General features: G+C 31.0%; 1 protein-coding gene across 2 annotated transcripts in view; it reads left to right on the top strand.

Moving 5' to 3' along the window:
- LOC148274497 (uncharacterized) overlaps positions 1 to 18,944 on the top strand; it is a 250,939-nt gene that overhangs the window by 186,229 nt on the left and 45,766 nt on the right. For both annotated transcript variants that reach the window (XM_088237034.1, XM_088237033.1), the window contains exons 5-6: positions 4,209 to 4,345; positions 10,284 to 10,436. In XM_088237034.1, the coding sequence (XP_088093160.1) occupies positions 4,209 to 4,345; positions 10,284 to 10,436 (290 nt within the window). The remainder of the gene's footprint in view (positions 1 to 4,208; positions 4,346 to 10,283; positions 10,437 to 18,944) is intronic.

The following is an 18,944-nucleotide window of genomic DNA, read 5'->3' as shown; positions in this document are numbered from 1 at the left end:
GTAGACTCATCCAGGCTGACGTTGCAGCGGACTACGCGTTGCGGGCCAAAGCAGGGTTCGGACCTGCCAACATCACGGCTGTTGGTGTTGCCCGCCACAAAACATCCATCCGTCTATCCGTCAACCGGTTCGAGGTTCTTTATAGCTCAAACCGGGTGACAACGTACAACTCAAAATTGAAATGGTTTTTACAAATTAAAAAATATATAAGTGTAAAATATCATACCATAAAGTGAAAAGTGTGTTTGATGATGAAAAAAAATAATATTTCAACCAATTACATATTTATTTTGTTTGACAATTATTAACTTATTTAATGCCTGGCAAACGCAATAACCAGTACACGATGAGACCGACTAATCTCCAGTATATTTCCTTTTGCAGGATTTTTATCTAAGAGTACTCGCAAAACGTAAGGTTTTGATAAAATGATCATGAATATCTCTTTTGTTAAGTTTGACTATACTATTTGAATCAGGTTGTGGTCCCGTAGCTAGTGTTACGGACTCACGGATCAGAGGTCCGAGGCTCAAACCTCATTCTACCCCAACTTGATTTCCATTTTTTAACAGTCAGTTATTTAGAACTCGTTAAAAATGGTCACCAAAATTGAAATATTTAGGTAAATTATAAGAACGCATTTATGTATTTATTCTTCGTTTATAAACCGAGGGGTTTTTATTGATATTTTAATCAAAATCATGAACACAGGAGTCTTATAAAACAAAACGAAAAATATAAATATTATCAAATTTAAATAAGTACAAACGAATTTTATAAATGTCAATCCACTATAATTTTACCGTGTCGCTTAGATTTAGATAATATATGTGAAATAGGCTATTTTCATGTGGCTAGTTTGTTTATTTGGAAATACTTGTAATAATGAAGAGACTTTACCTAGACATATGGCTGAAACCTTTATCACGTGGGTGATATTGATCCGGCTGAACCAAATCACCTACTACTTTACACACTGTCTAACATTCATAACACACGTTTGGTTCAGCCGGATAAATCTCACCCACGTGATAAAGGTTTCAGCTCTTTTACTTCACAAAAGTAAACATATGAAAGAGTTGAGGAAATGTGGATGTTCAAATATGGGCAGAATAGTGAATGTTACACAGTGTGTAAAGCGGCCACTTAAACCAGCTAATAACAGGTCATAAGCCCTGTAAATGACTAGACTTCCATATTCCCTTTTTGTAAAAATGTTTTCCCTCTCTGTTAAAATAAATTGAAATTAAACTGTTGTTTAAAAATATGTATTAGACTTTTTTTCTTGCCTGCAAGCATTAAACAGTACCAGACATTTTAATTAAAAAATTGCTCAAATAAATGCAGGCGTTGAAAAAGTTGTTCACGCGCATTTTTTAATTGATTTCATAACTGGGAGGGATGCATTCAGCTATCAAGCAAGTATCAACAAAAAATGCAATTATTTCACACTATAAAGCATTGTTCAATAGAATTCAAACTCAATGAATGTTTTAAATAATAAAAATATGGAAAATATTAACTTAAAATGTACAGTTAATAGAGTAATATAAAAATCAGCAAGAAAACTGATTGCTTGGCTTAACTTCATTCCAGTAAATCATGTTGATCTGACTTGTTATATACGAGTTTGATAATAATAAATCCACGGAATTCGTGTATATTTTGAAAATACGCATTCCTCAATATAAATATTGTCCCCTTCAAAGTAATCACCATCAATATGCCAGCGTCTTTTCCTATTCTCGAAACATTTCTGAAGTTCACTTTATGATATGGCCAGTAATTTAATCTTTATCTCATCTCATATTTTCATCTTTAAAAATGAAAAAAAGTTGGCTGGAATCAATTCAGTCTAAATTTGGTCAAAATGTCGCGAACAAGCCACGAACCGTGAGCGGGTGTGGCCACGAAATCGGCAGCCACTCGAGACATGCTCAAAATATCGGTGATAATCGATTTCCATGATCTGTATGAGACATCAAATTCTTCTGCCACCTTTCTAATAGAGATTCAGCGATTAAATACACAATTCGTTTGATTATGATGTCATCAGTAGTCAATGTTCTTAGCCGCCCACGCCTCTCATCATCTTCAACGTCTTCACAACCCCCTTTGAAACGTTTATATCTATCGTAAACGGCTGTTTTCTTCATGGCAGACTCTACAAGCGGTTTTTAACATTCCAACCGTGGCAATGCATTTAATATTGTTTTTCAAAACAAAACTGAACACAAATGCTTTGCTCCGTCATTTTCACTCTGGAATAATCTTGAAAATTCATCGATCACATCAAAAAGCGTTTCACTAGTTTGTCTATCAAAAAGCAGCGACGCTTCCAAAGTGGTTAAAAATGTAAAGACTTATTATAAACATGTGAACTTGACAATCTAGGATGCAAAATAGGTTCTTGCAGATTTAAGTATTTAAATTAGAAATTAAAATATTTCGTGTATTTTTTTCAGAGAACGTTTATATTGTCTTTTTTTAATGAATACGATTACACGGTACTCAAAAAATAATATTAAAAATTTACCTTTCGTGGTAACTAAATAACTTTATTATTTGATACTTTGAACCATGTATTTAAACTTTTAGCTTTTTTGTTTGTCATTCGAGTAGACATTAAGACAGGATTACATTACTCTCGTAGTCTTTTGTGTTGTATAGAGGCGCCTTGACAAAACATCTCTCTATTATGAGACGTAATCCTTACTATACAATATAGATATAAGCGATACGCGCCAAACAGCACCACTCAACAAATTTAAATGTTCAATGTTTTTTCCTAAACCATGTTAATTAAATTTTATTACTAACATAGAATTACCCCTCAAATTAATTAAAACAGTTATCTATATGCAAAGTTGTTACGATTTTAATCCGATTTGTAATATAATTGTATGGAGATATGCTACCAGTAAATAACAAATAAATGACACTGTAATATGAGGAAGGATTTGTATTTTCATTTTAATCCAGTCGCATGAGTGTTATTTATGACTTCTCATGCAAAATTCATGAGTTAATGGGATATCCGATACTATTTTACGGGTTGTTTTTTTTTGACAAATTCTTTTTTATGGAATTTAAAAGAAAAATATTGTTTTCAAATTTTTGGCTAAACAGTTAGTAGGTACCTTACGTTATTAAAAATAAAAAGAAATATTTATTATTTGTACCAATTTTACACAAAAATATTTATTTTGTTTTTATAACCGTATTTTGCTATGTTTTTTCATTAAGTTATTACGTAGACAATGAAATATAATTAAAATTTATTATCATTTATTTTTATCGATTTAAAGACACTTGAATAATCTTGTTATTAAAAAAAACAATAAAACAATACCTTTTAGTACCTACGTATGATTGCTCTACATTTACTACGAACGTTCTTTTGTTAAAGTTTAAATTTACCGACTGATTTCTAATTAAAATGTAACAACCTTGCTGCGGGTAACAATACCTTTTTTCTACGGCAACTTGTAATGATCATCTCCGCTTATGCATATGATTGTGTTTGACCGCGCGACCTCTGATTATTTATTTTTAATCCTCGAAATAAATTAAGATATTTAATATTCTAAATATGACAAATATAAAATAATAAAAGTTTTATAAAATAAAGAACAGAAAAGTTTGGTTTATGGTTCCAGGTTATAATGGGTTTCCATCCTTCGTGAATTTTTGAACAATAGATGTATTATATTTTTTTTAACGTTAGAAAAAAAAGACTAGTAATACTTTAACCTGCAAATTTGGAACATCCAGTGACCAGTTTCATCACTTTCGCGACATCTTTGAGACTAGGATTTGCTCTTACCTTTTGAAGACGTCGCGAAAGCGATGAAACCAGTCACTGGATATTTCAAACTTGTGGATTAAAATATCACTCGTCTTTTATTTCTATAATAAATAACAATGAACGTCCATCAACATTTTTCATTTAAAAACGTAGATGTATTAAACCTTAAGATTTTAGCGAATCGGAAGTTGTCCTTACGTGTCCAATATATATTTATGCAACAGTAATATATTACCCTATGTTTTTTTTCTTCTTGTTTACATTATTAATTCATTTTCTTTAAGTTATTTTTTAACGTTTTCAGAACCGAAATGAGCGAGTTTGGATTCTCATATATTTACATTCTTAGTTCGAATTTGATTTTTTTTTGTAAATTAAGCAAGTTTTTTATTTGTTACAGAAAGTTGAAAAGGTTAAACCTTGGAGGAAACGACCTGAATGCTATTCCACAGAAGTCCCTCGCCATACTAGACAACTTGAAGAAGTTGGAATTGCAGGAAAATAAAATATCTTCTATTACGGAGGGAGATTTCGCAGGTCAGTTGTAATTTATTTTTTTTTCATTTTAAAAATTTTAACCTTCAATTTATAATTAGTTCTATTATAAACATAGTCTAATACAATACTTTCAACACATTGCATTTCAAGATTTATACTTATTCTTACATTATTTATCACTATTGTCTACTAACTATCCTAATTTATAGCATTTTAACTGTTCTTTTATACTTTTATACACTTATATAAACGAATGTATTCAATATACATAATATGATATAATTTTAATATAACCTTGTATTTTTTGATATTTTCGACATTCAATTTTCAATTTATTTTCACTTTTCTCGTTTTTTCATTTTTTATGTTTGCATTTCTTCAAACAACTTTATTCTCTTGTACATAAGGCAATTCTGGGATATTATTATTTTTTTATTTTCCAGTCTTATATATTTAGATCCTCTTGTTTCATTGTTTTGAAAAAACTCTTTTTTTTTTAGTTTGTATCGGAAATATTTCGGAACTATTCGGTTAAAAATTTTGTAAATTTCATTATGGATATAGATATAGATATAGATATAGATATAGATATAGATATAGATATAGATATAGATATAGATATAGATATAGATATAGATATAGATATAGATATAGATATAGATATAGATATAGATATAGATATAGATATAGATATAGATATAGATATAGATATAGATATAGATATAGATATAGATATAGATATAGATATAGATATAGATATAGATATAGATATAGATATAGATATGGATATGTTAATAAATAATGTTTTTAATAAAATGCTTTGTGCCTATTAAATATGTACACACTTCTGTTTAAAATTTTGGTACTCCGGTTCTGTATTTATTTATTTATTTATCTTAAAATTGCGTGATCATTCACTTATTTTTTGCTTTTTTTTACATCTTCTAAATATTTTTTTTGAAAGCATCAATTACATGTACTTTTTTTTCGCTCTCTATATCTAAGTTAGTAGTAATTATTATTATAAAACCATGTGGAACTATCATATGATTAATTGTAAAGGATCTTTACCGACAAGCCATATTCATTGGCTTGGTGAGTCCTGTAAAAAAAAAAATAATTTCAAAAATGTCTTAAAATAACTAAAATGTAATATTGTATGTAAATAATAAATAAATTTGAAAAAAAATTTAAAAAAAGCATCATTGAATTTCATGAGCATCAACAGTATCTGATAATAGTCATAATATCTAAAATTTGAATCATTTTATTGGTTTTCGTGCGTGTACCATATCTTAATATTTTTCTTATTGCTTTTTTTTGTATTATTTGGCGTCTCTTCAGATCTCTCTCATTACTTAAATGTAAAATACTGGAGCAATAAAGAATATGGGGAACTATAATACTATTAAATATTAGCCTACAGGTTTTCAGGTTTAATTTATTTCGTATCCTTTCCATTGGTGATTCCTTCATTAGAATTGTCTTAAAGACATAGTCTACATTTCTGTTAAAGATAATTTAAAGTTAATCCAAAGTCCTAGATATGCTTTTAACATTCTCAAAAACCGCTTCATTTAATTCAATAGTGTGTTTAATATTAAAACTGCGTATTTTACCCATTATCATGCATTTGGTTTTTCCTACGTTTAGTTTTTTTTTAAATTCTGCATTAATTTTACTCTCGTAAATAAATACTTATTTTCTGAGTGTGTTTAAATATAACTTAACTTGTATTGTGTGTTTTGCCATCCAGTAAGTGACGCCCTTACGATAGGTAGCTCAAAAACCGGACGGCAAATAGCCAATATGAGTGGTGTATGCAACGTGAGTTGATGAATTTAAAAAAAAAAAAACTTAAACAAAAAAAACTAAAAGTTAATCCAATAATTTTTTTTGTTAATTTTAATACCTTACTAAGAGATTTTTACATGTATTTGTTATTTAATGTTTTGTCACAAATTGAAAAAAGAAACTGAGAATAATTTAATTTGTTACTACATTGTAAAAAAAATCTATATTTAAATTTGTTGAAAAACTCAAAAATCCTAATTTTGAGGTAACGAAGTTGTAGTAATTAACTCTCAATATTATTTACATTTTGAAATTCCTTTTTTATGTTGATGTATATATATATATATTTTTAATTCCTTATAATTTATGAAACTCGCGTTCTGTGGAGGGTCATAAAGGATTACAAGCCCAGATATAATTTGTTTTGTATCTAAATGTATCGCAACAGAGAGGGAAAACCTTTTTGAGAAGGGAAAATGGAAGTATAGGCATTGCCTTATGACCTGTCATTGGCTGGTTTAAGTTGCCGCTTTACAACTGTATAACACTCACCATTCTCCTTATGTTTAAACATTCACATTTCCTCAACTCTTCCATCTTTTGACTTTTGTTCAAAAATGTTTTCCCTCTCTGTTGCAACAAATTTATATCTAAATAACTCCCTAGGGAGGAAATCAAGCCAGTCTGCAAAAATTTGGACTTACTCAAAACGTTTTTGTACTCACATTCATGTTTTAATTAGGAGACAGTTGAATTTGAAGGATCAAAGCTTTAAATAAAGTTCACATTGATTTGTTAACTTTCAGTTTCGTTTTTAACGTCTGTTATTTCAAAATTAAGCTAAAATTAAATTTTTAGTTTCAAATGTCTGTAAATCTGCATTTTATTAGCATTCTTAAGCAGACGAGCAGTTGTTTAAGCTTTAAAAATAAAAACTTTTATAACCTAATTAAATAAGCAGCGCTATCTAAGGATTAAAAAACACAAGCGAGACCCTGAAGCTGAATAATATGATAGTAGTAAAATATAAAAATAAAGTTTTAGTACTGTGAGTAACAAAATAATGTTTAAATTCATAATCAGAAAAGTACTGCATTCAAAAATAAACAATTTTCACCTCCCTTGCATCTCATATCTTGCGTTTGTTGGGTAAGTACCGATTTCTATCGTCTGTTGCATTAACCTAGCCAGAACGAAGGGGGCGATTCGAATCCCCCATAGATCGATTTTAATTCGATAACTCGATTATTATTAAAGCTATTTGCCCTTTATTTTTTGTTATCGTGAAAATAACAGAATGAAGAATTTTCCTGTTTTTGTTTTGAAATTTTAAAATCGTTTAATATTAAAACCAAAAAAAGGCGTAAATAATAAAAAGGTCAATTTCACTCTTTGTACATTAGCATTCGGCAAACTGACAAAAATGAATAAAATACACGAATGAGTAAAATATGTGTACGTGAAAATATTAATAAATTGTTGCACGATCATAAACACTTGCAACTTTTTAATACAAGTAGGCGCTGAGTTCGTTTTGTCCCTTCGTTCGCATCATGTGTAATTTTTGGATGCTTAGTGAAGAAAAGATTAAAAAAGATGACAACTTCAGGGAACCAATGGCGAACCTGAAGATGCAAAAGCACTCGCCCCCTACCTAACAGCCAAGGATTTGGGTTTGGACGAGGAGATTTAGCCATCGATATGAAAGCATCGCCGTCCACTCAATAGCTCTGTTCTTCAAACACCTGGGTTAAGAGGGTGAGAAATTATTTACGGGGATCTGTGACAGTAGATCTATACAGGTCGCAGTGACGTCAGGAAATTATTATTTAGCACTCCCCGTCCACAAGAATAACATTAGGATTAAAATGGATATTTCAAAAAAATTCAGTATTGCTTCTGTTACATAAAAAGTTTTGTGTTCTTTCACGAAAACCGAAATTGTATCATTATCCTGAGTGTGTTATAAATTTCACCCATAAAGCGACGTAAAATATTTTATGTCTTACAAGGAAGCTAGCAAATTGCTAACGTTATAACGCAAATCGTCAAATATTTTATGCTATGAGCTGTTTTAAGTTTTTTTTGTTCCTTTCATGATTTAATACCGGATATCAAACTTAATAATGAAATTAATTATTTATTTATATATACACGCCCAATCAGCATTTTTATGGACACATTTATACATAAAAAATATTTTTTTAAAATCTAGAAATACTCAATGGTTTATAGTATACTTTGGGGAGTGGAAGCAGGAGAGAGGTGTTTATAATTGAATATGATTCAGTGATCGTTTGAAAGAAGAAAAAATCAAGACTGGTTTGTTTGTTGGCAGACCTAGAAATTCTGGGCATAGGGGAATGAAAACTATAGTTAGTTCTATGGTTATCGGTATGAAAGAGTAAGTTTTGTCTGAGGTTTCTAGTTGGGATATTCAATTTTATCGAGCTCAGCAGTTCAAGCGCATCAAAGAGTGAGTTGAGAATTTTAAATAGGACTATAAGGTCGGATTTATTTCGACTTATTATAAATAATTCATATTTTTTCGATCTGATCAACAAACAATTGTTTTGTCTATTTTAAATTATTGTTCTAGTGTTCTCTTTTTAAGCACTGGAAATCAATATAATGTTATGCAGAAAGCTCAGAATAGGGGAATAAGGACAATATTGATATTGACAGATATATGAAAATTCAGCACATGTTGACGGTGCTGAACATGCTTTCGCTAAAGCAGAGTCATTTTAAATACTTTAGTGTTAATATTTAAATTAAGAAATAAATTATTGCCCGAATGCATGTTTTGTGATGTTTAGCGTAATGGCGAAATTCGTCGCTTTCTTATGAGGGGAGTCGAGGGTGTCAGACTCTCCAAAAAATCCAGGCAACTCAAAACAATCTGTATCATAAAAGACTTAAGATGTTTAATGAGTTGCCAAAAGAGATTAGGGATGCTGGGTCTAAAGCTTCGTTTCGTGGGATTGCGATGACTTTTGTTAAAAACAAACATCTATGTGGGTAGAGTGTCACCGGAAAGCGTCTTGATTTTGATTTTGAAAATTGAAATTCTACTAAATTGTACTTCAAAGTTTCTTGAAAATGTGCGAAATTTAAAAAAAAAATTTTAAATAAAAACTTACTACATTGAATGACGTCACTGATTCATATGAACCAACCAATAAAATGAGATCTGTGAAAGATATCCGGTTCACTTAACGTAAACCAACCAATCAAAAGAACTGACTGAGAAGAACCTCTGACGTCACATGCGGAGTTATTTCAGAAAAAAAAAAACTTCAAAAAATTATAGTGCTAATAATACGATATTTAAAAGTAAAAATATTTGTGGTTAAGGTTAATAGTCTATTAACAATAATTTTATTTTAAATCACACTGAACTTCTCCATTATGGAAAACACAAAAATGCGTTTTTAGTGGTTAACTAAAAAATGCTGATTTTGAAGTAAGGAGAGGTGCTCCAAGAGTACGAAGTTTTGAAATTTGAACTTCTTTTTTATTTATTTTTTGTAAATTTAAATCGTGGAATTGTACGTAAATAAAATTTTAACTATACAATTCTCAATGTGGACGATCTGTTCCATACCGATTATCGGTGTATAAAAGTTATTCCAAACATGTTTATTACTCGTTGACTATTTTATTAGAGTGTATGCATACTAGCCATTATAATTTAAAATGCTTGACCACAAAGTTAATGCTTTGAACATAAATAATATAATATTGTTATTTATTGTTTATTACAGATTTTATTAGTTCGTAAAATGTCTAAAATATTATGTTTAGTGTAAATATTAAATATTTATGTATCCAGTCCCATATTAAAGGGTTCTCCATAACATTTATGTATAAATATATACATATATTATGAATTGAGATCTGCGACTCTTTTACCCTATTTAATATTTACAACGTACTTTCTTCGGAAAGATAAACGTTTGGCAGTGCCTAAAACTTAAAACAATATAAGGGTTGGGTAATTTTTAAAACGGATATTCCAAATAAACAAAGCACTCCATTTAATGAATACTTAATTAAGTTTAACTGCAATTTTAGATGATAATGAATTGTTTGCTCGTTTTTACCTCTTAAAGCGACGTAAAACTTTCAAGATTGTTTGTATAATTATAATCTTTATTAATCGTGAACTTTTCTTTTAAAGGTCTTCGTAACTTGGATTCTCTTGGCCTTGCCCATAACCACCTCAAAGAAATACCAGGAAAAGTGTTTTCTCATCTTACTCTTCTTAATTCTTTGGAACTAGAAGGCAACGGAATTATACACATCGATGAAGACGCTTTCTATGGATTAGAAGGTAAGAAAAAAACTTTTATTTCAGATGTTCGTGGTTTTCATTTTTATTTATATTTATTGTAATGTATACGGCCTTAGTCAATTACAACAGTCACACGATATGAAACTGAACATAAAGATCATGAAACTATGTGGCAAAGACAAACAAGGGCAATAAATAATTATGTTTGGTTACTCGGTTTCACTTTTCTGTGGCTGGCTGCTTTCTGCATAACTACGTTCAATAATACTCTTAAAGGATACTTTCCAATTTCTTTTTGATGTTAGAAAACAGAATTGCTCGCTTAATATAGGTATTATAAGTTTGTAAACAAATTATCTTATGCTTCTCTTTGCATTAACTGCGTGCGTGCACATAATTATGCATATTGCGTGTACTACCGTGGATGGTTCATATAACCCCGCAGTCAAGTGACCCAACTTTGCCATGGATGCAATTCTAACAAGTTTTTAATAATTTTACGTAAAACCAATTTTATTTTGCCGGAAAAAGGTTATATAAAACAAGTATCAACTATCATTTTGCGAAGAAAAGTGGCATGGGTGCTTGGATTGCAAAGGGGTAGTTATTTCTATTTTGAAATAGAGCAATCTCTCGAGAAACGTAGAACTGAGATGGACCTTATATGCATTTTCAAAATATTTAATGCTTTAAGTGATGTCCCATCTCCGTTGCAATAAATTTATTTTTATGTTCCCAACCGTCTCAACTGAAATCAAAATCTGCTATTTATCAAATCTTCAGAATGTGTAAATTAGTCAATTCGTCACACAACTTGGAATCTTTGGGATAGATATTCGTGCTTTTTGTAGATCTCTTCGCTACTAAAACAGTATGGGATGAAAATGGATTGGCATGGTTTAGCTCGAAGTCTTATGTTTATCGTGTTCCTGAATATTATGACGCGAGGGAAGCACAAACAAACACTCTTTCGCATTAATAATATTAAATCAGTCCGTTTACCTAGATTGTCTTTTTCGTCAGGTATAATTGTTTCTCAAATTTGACGTTATTACAGAAAATAATTGTTTTTGAAGAATTTAATCTTCCTTGTTGATAAATTTCACAAGAGCAGAGACATAATCTTTAAAAGTTTGATGAATTATTTTTCGGGAAAATATGTAAAAATGTTATGTTTTGTCAGTCAAATATTGTGGTATCTTATTTGAAATACAAATTTGTTGGTATTTTTAAAGTAAAAAAATCAATTAAACTCTAAATGTAAATCAAGATTTCTTAACCGCTTTAATAATATTCCTTAAAAGCTAAATATCTAATGTCATGAAAACATTTCCATTTACCTATTAATTATAATAATCGTTTTTTCTTGCATGCCTTTTTATTATATCCTTTCTAACTAATTTCACATTTTTTTTCTGTATATTCTGAATAAATTAGTATGTTAGCATGTATTTTATTTTTTGTAAATGCCTTTTGGGCGTTAATGTACAAAATAAATAAATAAGAAATACGTTTCTTTGACTTTTTAAAATGTTGTTACTTAGCTACATATGAACATCATATAAATATTATATTTATGAAGCGTATGTATGAAAAACATACTCATTTATAGGAATATAAAAAAAATCATATTTAGCCATATAACAATTCAGAAATTGATTTTTTTATTCTTTATTTTTAACCTCAATAAGATTTGCACAAATTTTATAAAAATAAGGTACATAAACAACATACACTTCAAGAAATAGAGTAGCCATCGAGTAGAAAACACTTGTCCAGGGTTAAGGTTCTAATTCACCCACAGAATTGTATTATTCATTTTCCTGGACACTTAACAGAAGACCTGCCTAAAATAACATACAATATGCAAATACAAAAGTAAAATAATTAGGATTTATAATATATTTTTTTTATTTAAGAAGGTAAAAACATGAACAGAAAATATAAACGGAAAAATAATGAAACCCACTAAACCGCGAAACCGGCTTGTCAGCAGGTTTCTTATTTTTCCTTTACAAAGATAAATGTTAGAGATTTTATAAATTTACAAGTAATATAAACATTATTAAGAACAAAAAGCATACCTGATTTAAACATAAAATTTATTTAAAAAAAATAAAATAGATGACATTAAATGATAATCAGTATAAAGCTTTGTTACACATAAACCATTTAATTATTTTTTTCTTAAAAGCTTTGTCAACGTTTTCTTTCAAAAATCATCTTGGGAATCTTGTTAAAAATTTTAAAAATTGTAAAATGAAGTGTTCTTTGGCCATTTTTGTTTACAAACTTATAATATTAATGAATGGTTTAGTAATCTAAGTTCGCTTTTATGAATAAATGAAAAAGTGTTTTTGTATTCATTTCTGTTTTATTGGGAACATTGCTTTTCAAAATTTACAAGGTTTGTGCAAAAGACATCGATGTCTTTAGCATACTGATGAACTCGCGTTAAAATTATTAAATGATTAGCCGCAATAAAATAATATATTGCCCCGGGTGACTCAACTAGCCACTCGCATAACAATACGAATTATGAGCTGATAACAATCGAGTTTTGATGTTAATACTTTTAATAACATTAACAAATCGGTCTGTTTTCTAATGTTTTTTGGTTCAAATAATCATTTAAATATATGAAATTTGTATTCGGTATATTAAAATTACAAATTTTATAACGAAAAATTGTGTGCTGAACTCTTTCGATGTTTTTAAAATTGACTCTTATAATACTTGTCCTCCGTAAGATTTTCCACCTCCGTTGAAATAACTGCCAATCTTAAATGAATGTTTTATTTACAATCTGTCTGTTTACAATTAACAATCATGTTTAAATGTGGTATATATGCTTGTATTAAATTGAGTCGATACTTAAACGAATCGAATATTTGTGGTGGGACATGTTTACACATGGCTAGATGACTTAAAGCTTGATTTAAGCCCCAGTGTTTGCTAACAAACAATTCAGTGCACGTTTGTTAATATGGCAGGGTTTGTGGGTAAGGTGAAGGAAACAGATCGTTAATAGAACTTGCGATAATACTTCAGACGGTTCCGTGGTAGTATCCTAGACTTACGGATCAGAGGTCCGAGGTTCAAACCTCACTATAATAAACTTGATTCTAATTGCTAGTACAATTATATACGCTGTTTCAGGGCCAGACCGCGAAATCTCAGAAGAACATTCTTAAAACTAAAACTTTTTGTTTTATGAAAAAAATGTTATCATATTTGATTTTTAAAAGAGAGACAATCCTTTATTTTTCGGACTGGCATCCCTTCCACAAATCCCTACCCATGCTTTACCTAGCCGATTCCGTATTACGTGTCCGGTGCGTTTTATTTCATTTCGCGTTGGTTAAATACGTTTTTAATCTTATTTATTTTGTGATTTTAAAAATACATATGTATATTTATAAATGTACAACATAAAAAATGTTCCTCTGAAGTTTCAAGGTATGCCCCTAAAACCCGCGTCGACTACTGTACATTTACGGAGACTGGATCGCCATGCACGTGCAAACCACGGGCCCTCTGCGTGATATCGCATGATTGGCACATTTAACACCACGTTAAAAACCTACACGGCATGATAAAATACAATACGGTGGATCAATATTTATTGTTTTACAAGTATTTACTTACTTAATCCCTGGCAAACGAAATAACCTGTACACGATGAGACCGACTAATGTACAGACGATTTCCTTTTGCAGGATTTTTACCTGAGAGTACTGGCTAAATTCAAATAAATATTTTGATCAAATTAACAATAAAATCTCCTTTGTTAAGTTTAACAATATTATTTGAATCGGGTTGTGGCCCGAAAACGAGTACGAGAGGTCCGAGGTTCAAACTCCACTCTACCCCAACTTGATTTCAATTTTCTATTAGTGAGTTGTTTACAACTCGTTGAAAACTGTCACCAAAACATAGGTATTTGGGTAAATTAGAACGACGAATTTTTTTTTTAATAATATAAAACCGAGGCGTTTTTATTGATAGTTTTATAAGAGTCATCAACTATGGAGTTTTATAAAAAAACGAAAAATATAAAAATGAATCTAATAAATCCACTATAATTATACAGTGCCGTTTAGATTAAGATGATATGTGTGAATCGTCGGGTATCACGCGGCTGATTTGTTTATTTGGAAATTCTTGTAATAATGAACAGACTTTAGTCAAAAATGAAACACAAAACTCTTTTTTGCACAAGTATTCCTAAAATCGTGATGCACGAAACTCCTAAGGATCGTCAACCACCAAGACGACCACCAAAGAGATAGAGAGAAAGTCGCGCGTCTGCATCACTGGACCAAAATTGATATCCTGTCTGAACAAATAGCAAGATCTATTTTTCAAAAAAACTTTTTTAATTGAAGAAAAGTTATAGTATTTACATTTTTACGATTAATTTTTTACTGAAACCTTCCCAATTCGGAACTAACTATTCCTTCACCATCATACAGGGAAAGTAGAACATGGTGAAAGTACTGACTGCGTGTATTTGATTGATCACTATTTGACAATATTGATGTGTGGGGTACAATGAAAGCTTTGAACGTGTTAATGTTTTGTTATTTTCGCAGTTTGATTATAAAGAATTATTAAATATTTGCCATATTAGATTTTTTATTGATAACACAGGCCAACACACATTTTGGTGCCTGCGATTTTTTTAACTGTTCCTGAGTAATTTTTGGATGCAGAATGTAAAAAAGTTCTCAGATTTTGTCTATCAGATCTAGTTTTTGAGATTTTTTAAAAAATTCTGTATATAATTTACGTTATAACTGTTATAATATATAATATTACTATTGACAGTTAAAAAAAACAAAGACACATGGATTTAAGTATTTATTGCAAAAACTTAATTTACATAATTACATTAGTCACTAATCACATAAAAATTTTCTTTTATACGATTTTCTAGAGTGGAGTTTACTAGGGCAGTCTCGCTGAAGGCTCCAGCAGTAGTCCGCCATCATGTGGCTATCCCATCGTCCTTGATAACGATCTTCCATAGTTTTAATATCCTGGTGGAATCTTTCCCCCTGTTCTTCACTACAATCACCTAAGTTTTCTGGAAAACGATCTAGGTGGCTGTTGAGGTAGTGAACTTTTATACTCATGTTACAGCCGAGAATATTAAAATTTGAAAGCATAGTTTCCACTAATTCTACGTAATTCTCTGCTTTATGATTGCCAAGAAAATTTTGTACTACTTGAACAAATGAACTCCAAGCGTTAGATTCAGTCTCGTTCATTGATGTGGTGAATTGTGGATCTTTAACAAGTTGCCTTATTTGAGGACCATCAAATATACCAGCATTTAGTTTTTCCGTGCTAATGAGAGGAAATTTACGTGACAAATACCCAAAACAATTTCCATCTCGATTTAAGGCCTTCACAAATTGCTTCATTAGGCCTAGCTTGATATGCAAGGGCGGAAGTAAGATTTTTTCTCTTGAAACCAAAGGTTCGTTGATCACGTTTTGTATTCCTTGAATCATGACATCTCTTGAAGGCCAATTTTTGTTAACCCAGTGCTCATTTTTAGCTCTGCTGTCCCAAAGGCACAAAAAACAAGGATATTTTGTATAACCACTCTGCTGTCCAAGGAGGAAGTTAATCATTTTTAAATCAACACAAATTGACCACTGATGTTCTTCGTATTTAATTTTTCTCAAAACTAATGCTATTGTTTCATATTCTTCCTTCATGGTAGTAGAATGACCAATAGGAATTGAGCCATATTTGTTACCGTTATGTAAAAGAACACATTTTAAACTACGTTTTGAACTGTCAATAAAAAGGCGCCAATCATCTGGAGTGTATTCAGGCAAACCCATTTTTTCTAAGAGCCCATTTATATTGTTACAGAATACCAAGTCATTCTCCTGAGTGAAAAAAGGCAGCAGATCCTTATTTCTTTTACGATAAAATGTAATATTAGTACCTCGACAAAGTAGATTTTTTTCTTTTAATCTGGATGCAAGTAATTCAGCGGATTCTTTTGAGAGATTCAGGTCTCTTATAAGATCGTTTAGTTCTTCTTGATTGAAACACTGCGGAGTTGCTAAATCTGCTTCAAAATCGCTGTCGTTTTCTGATTGAATTCTTTTAACTTCGTCAGACGTTGATGTTTCTGTATCATCTTCTGTCAGTTCGGGTAGACTGCTGAATGATGGAACGGGTATTTCTTCCGAATGCACTACAGGCCTTCTTGCAGAATCTAGATCAGGATATGTCCATTTGTGTCTATTGTTTCTATTTATGCCTTTAATATTAACGAGATAAAAATAGCAGTCGTCATGATGGTTCCGCGGTTCTCTCCAAACCATTGGTACACCAAACTTTAGGCACTTCCTCTTTCCAGTTGTCCACTGTCGCAAATGTTCAACACATGTTTTACATATGAAATGTGGGGCCCAAGATTTATCTTGATCTCCTAAATGAACGCCAAAATAGGCAAGATAAGCTCTTTTCACAAAGTCAGAAATCGTTTTTCTGCTCTCTTTCAAAGTGTATTCACCACACACATAACAAAAAACATCGGGATGATTTACACAGGTACGTCTGCTTGTGGATGCCATTGTTTCAGTTTAGTGTCTTGATACTACAAAACGACCAAAATTTACACAAAATGATAGCACAACTTTACTTGGGAAAACTCAGTAATATACTAAATCAAGTACAGCCAAGCAGGTATAGAAGGATCGGGTCATAGGCAATTACAGGTATAAAAGTAATTAAGAGCATTGTATTGAGTAGTTCCTAGTATAGGAACATTGGGTCAGGGACAATTCCAGGTATCCATTTGGCTAATTAGATTCTGGGAAATTTCTATTTTGACGATTAAGTACACATTTATCTCTTTATTTGTTGTCCTTTATCAGAAAAAAACTATATCATTTAACCTGTAACGTGTATCTCAAAAACTAGAGCTGATAGAAAAAATCCGGTGGCATTTTTGGAATCAGCACATTAAAAACATCTAAAATCAGATGTTAGATTTCTGGCACCAAATTTTTTTTTTCATTTTGTTGGCCTGTGTAATGAATGTGCTAAACTGAAAAAAGACACTTCTATTATAAACGGTTTCGAGAAACGAGGGGCGTTTTCACTGTAACTCGATGAACAGTATTTAGACTTGATGAAAAAGGTTTTTTGAAGTCCCTGTCAGTCTCACCTGAAATCGTCTCCACTTCTTGTTTGGTGCTCGCGAAAGTTCTTGTTGCACTTGATATCCTTCAACATGTCGCTTGGGAGTAGTCCGCTATTTCATGTTTAAATGAACGTTAGTTAACATAATGTTTATCTTTACATATAATACTTCAAATGTATCTAATATAAGTTAACCAGATACTTTATTACAGCCCTCATCCCCTTGTTCAAAAAAAATTGAATTATTTTTAATTGCGTTTTGATTCCGAGGACCAAATAGTAGTAATTCAAATTTAATATCTGCCATTCTACAGTCTGATGATTTTTCGAGAAGCAATACTCTTCTACATATTATTTCTCGACTAAAAGTTGGTAAAAGCACATTAACGAAACCTTCTAGAACCTTTGGAAAGGTGCCACAAATAATTGAACAACCAGAATTAGTAATTTTGTCGAACTAATGTAATGGCTGTAGCTGTGTTGATACACTTTACTTGTCGCTGTAATACAATGTCCCTGTTACTATGCGACATAGAACAAGTCGACACCGGTCTACTCCGACAAGCATTAATGAGGGCAGACACTGTTAAAATCCACCCCTACAGTTTATCAACGTTTCTTCATAGAATATTGATTAACAATGTAAAGGTTATTGGTGTGGAGTAGGCGCTATTTTACGTAGTAAATTTGAAAAAGTATATTTAAAATATTTTTTATATACTGGTAAAACTTGTTAATTTTGTTCCGGTACAAATTGAAATCAAATAGAAAGATTTATTCGACCATCAGTTTTTGGTTACTTCTTCGATGAAGAATAGAAACATTGACATATTATATTGTAATAAAGTTTGTGGGTCAAATTCAAGGGCATGAAGTTCTATAAAATATATCATGATATTATTTTTTATATGCTTGTCGTAGGAGGTGAAATTCCCAGTTCGCAATGGAGTCCAGGTGCCGACACTAATGTATGAAATTATAAATGCAAAGGGTAAAATCGATTGAATGCTGTCGAAATGCGATCTCTCAGGCGAAATAATGTTTGATGTTGACACAGATGTCACGTGTGTAAAGCTGATGCGAGCGTTATCGACAGAATAAAAGTTTGGATATGTGTGCGAAAGAGCGAAAAAGATATTTACCATGCAAATATTGAGCGATGTAGAAAACGAGGATGTAAATAAATAAGTACGAGTATATACTAGCAGAAAACAGTCGGTTATTACCGTGTTCCAATTACCCCTACCTGTACGACATCCCGCCTGCGCGTATGCGTAAAGTGGCTAACTTATGTTGCCAGACCGCGAACAATTATTATCATAACAAAAATATAAGTCAATTTTGTTTTATGTTTTGCTATGTTTTACCACAAAA

Source organism: Micrasema longulum, unplaced genomic scaffold (assembly GCF_059751315.1).
Source record: "Micrasema longulum isolate JH-2025_06_02 unplaced genomic scaffold, ASM5975131v1 h1tg001639l, whole genome shotgun sequence".
In the NCBI taxonomy this organism is placed as follows: Eukaryota; Metazoa; Arthropoda; class Insecta; order Trichoptera; family Brachycentridae; genus Micrasema; species Micrasema longulum.
Note: the sequence above shows the minus strand (reverse complement) of the source record. Positions and strands in the feature narration are given on the sequence as shown.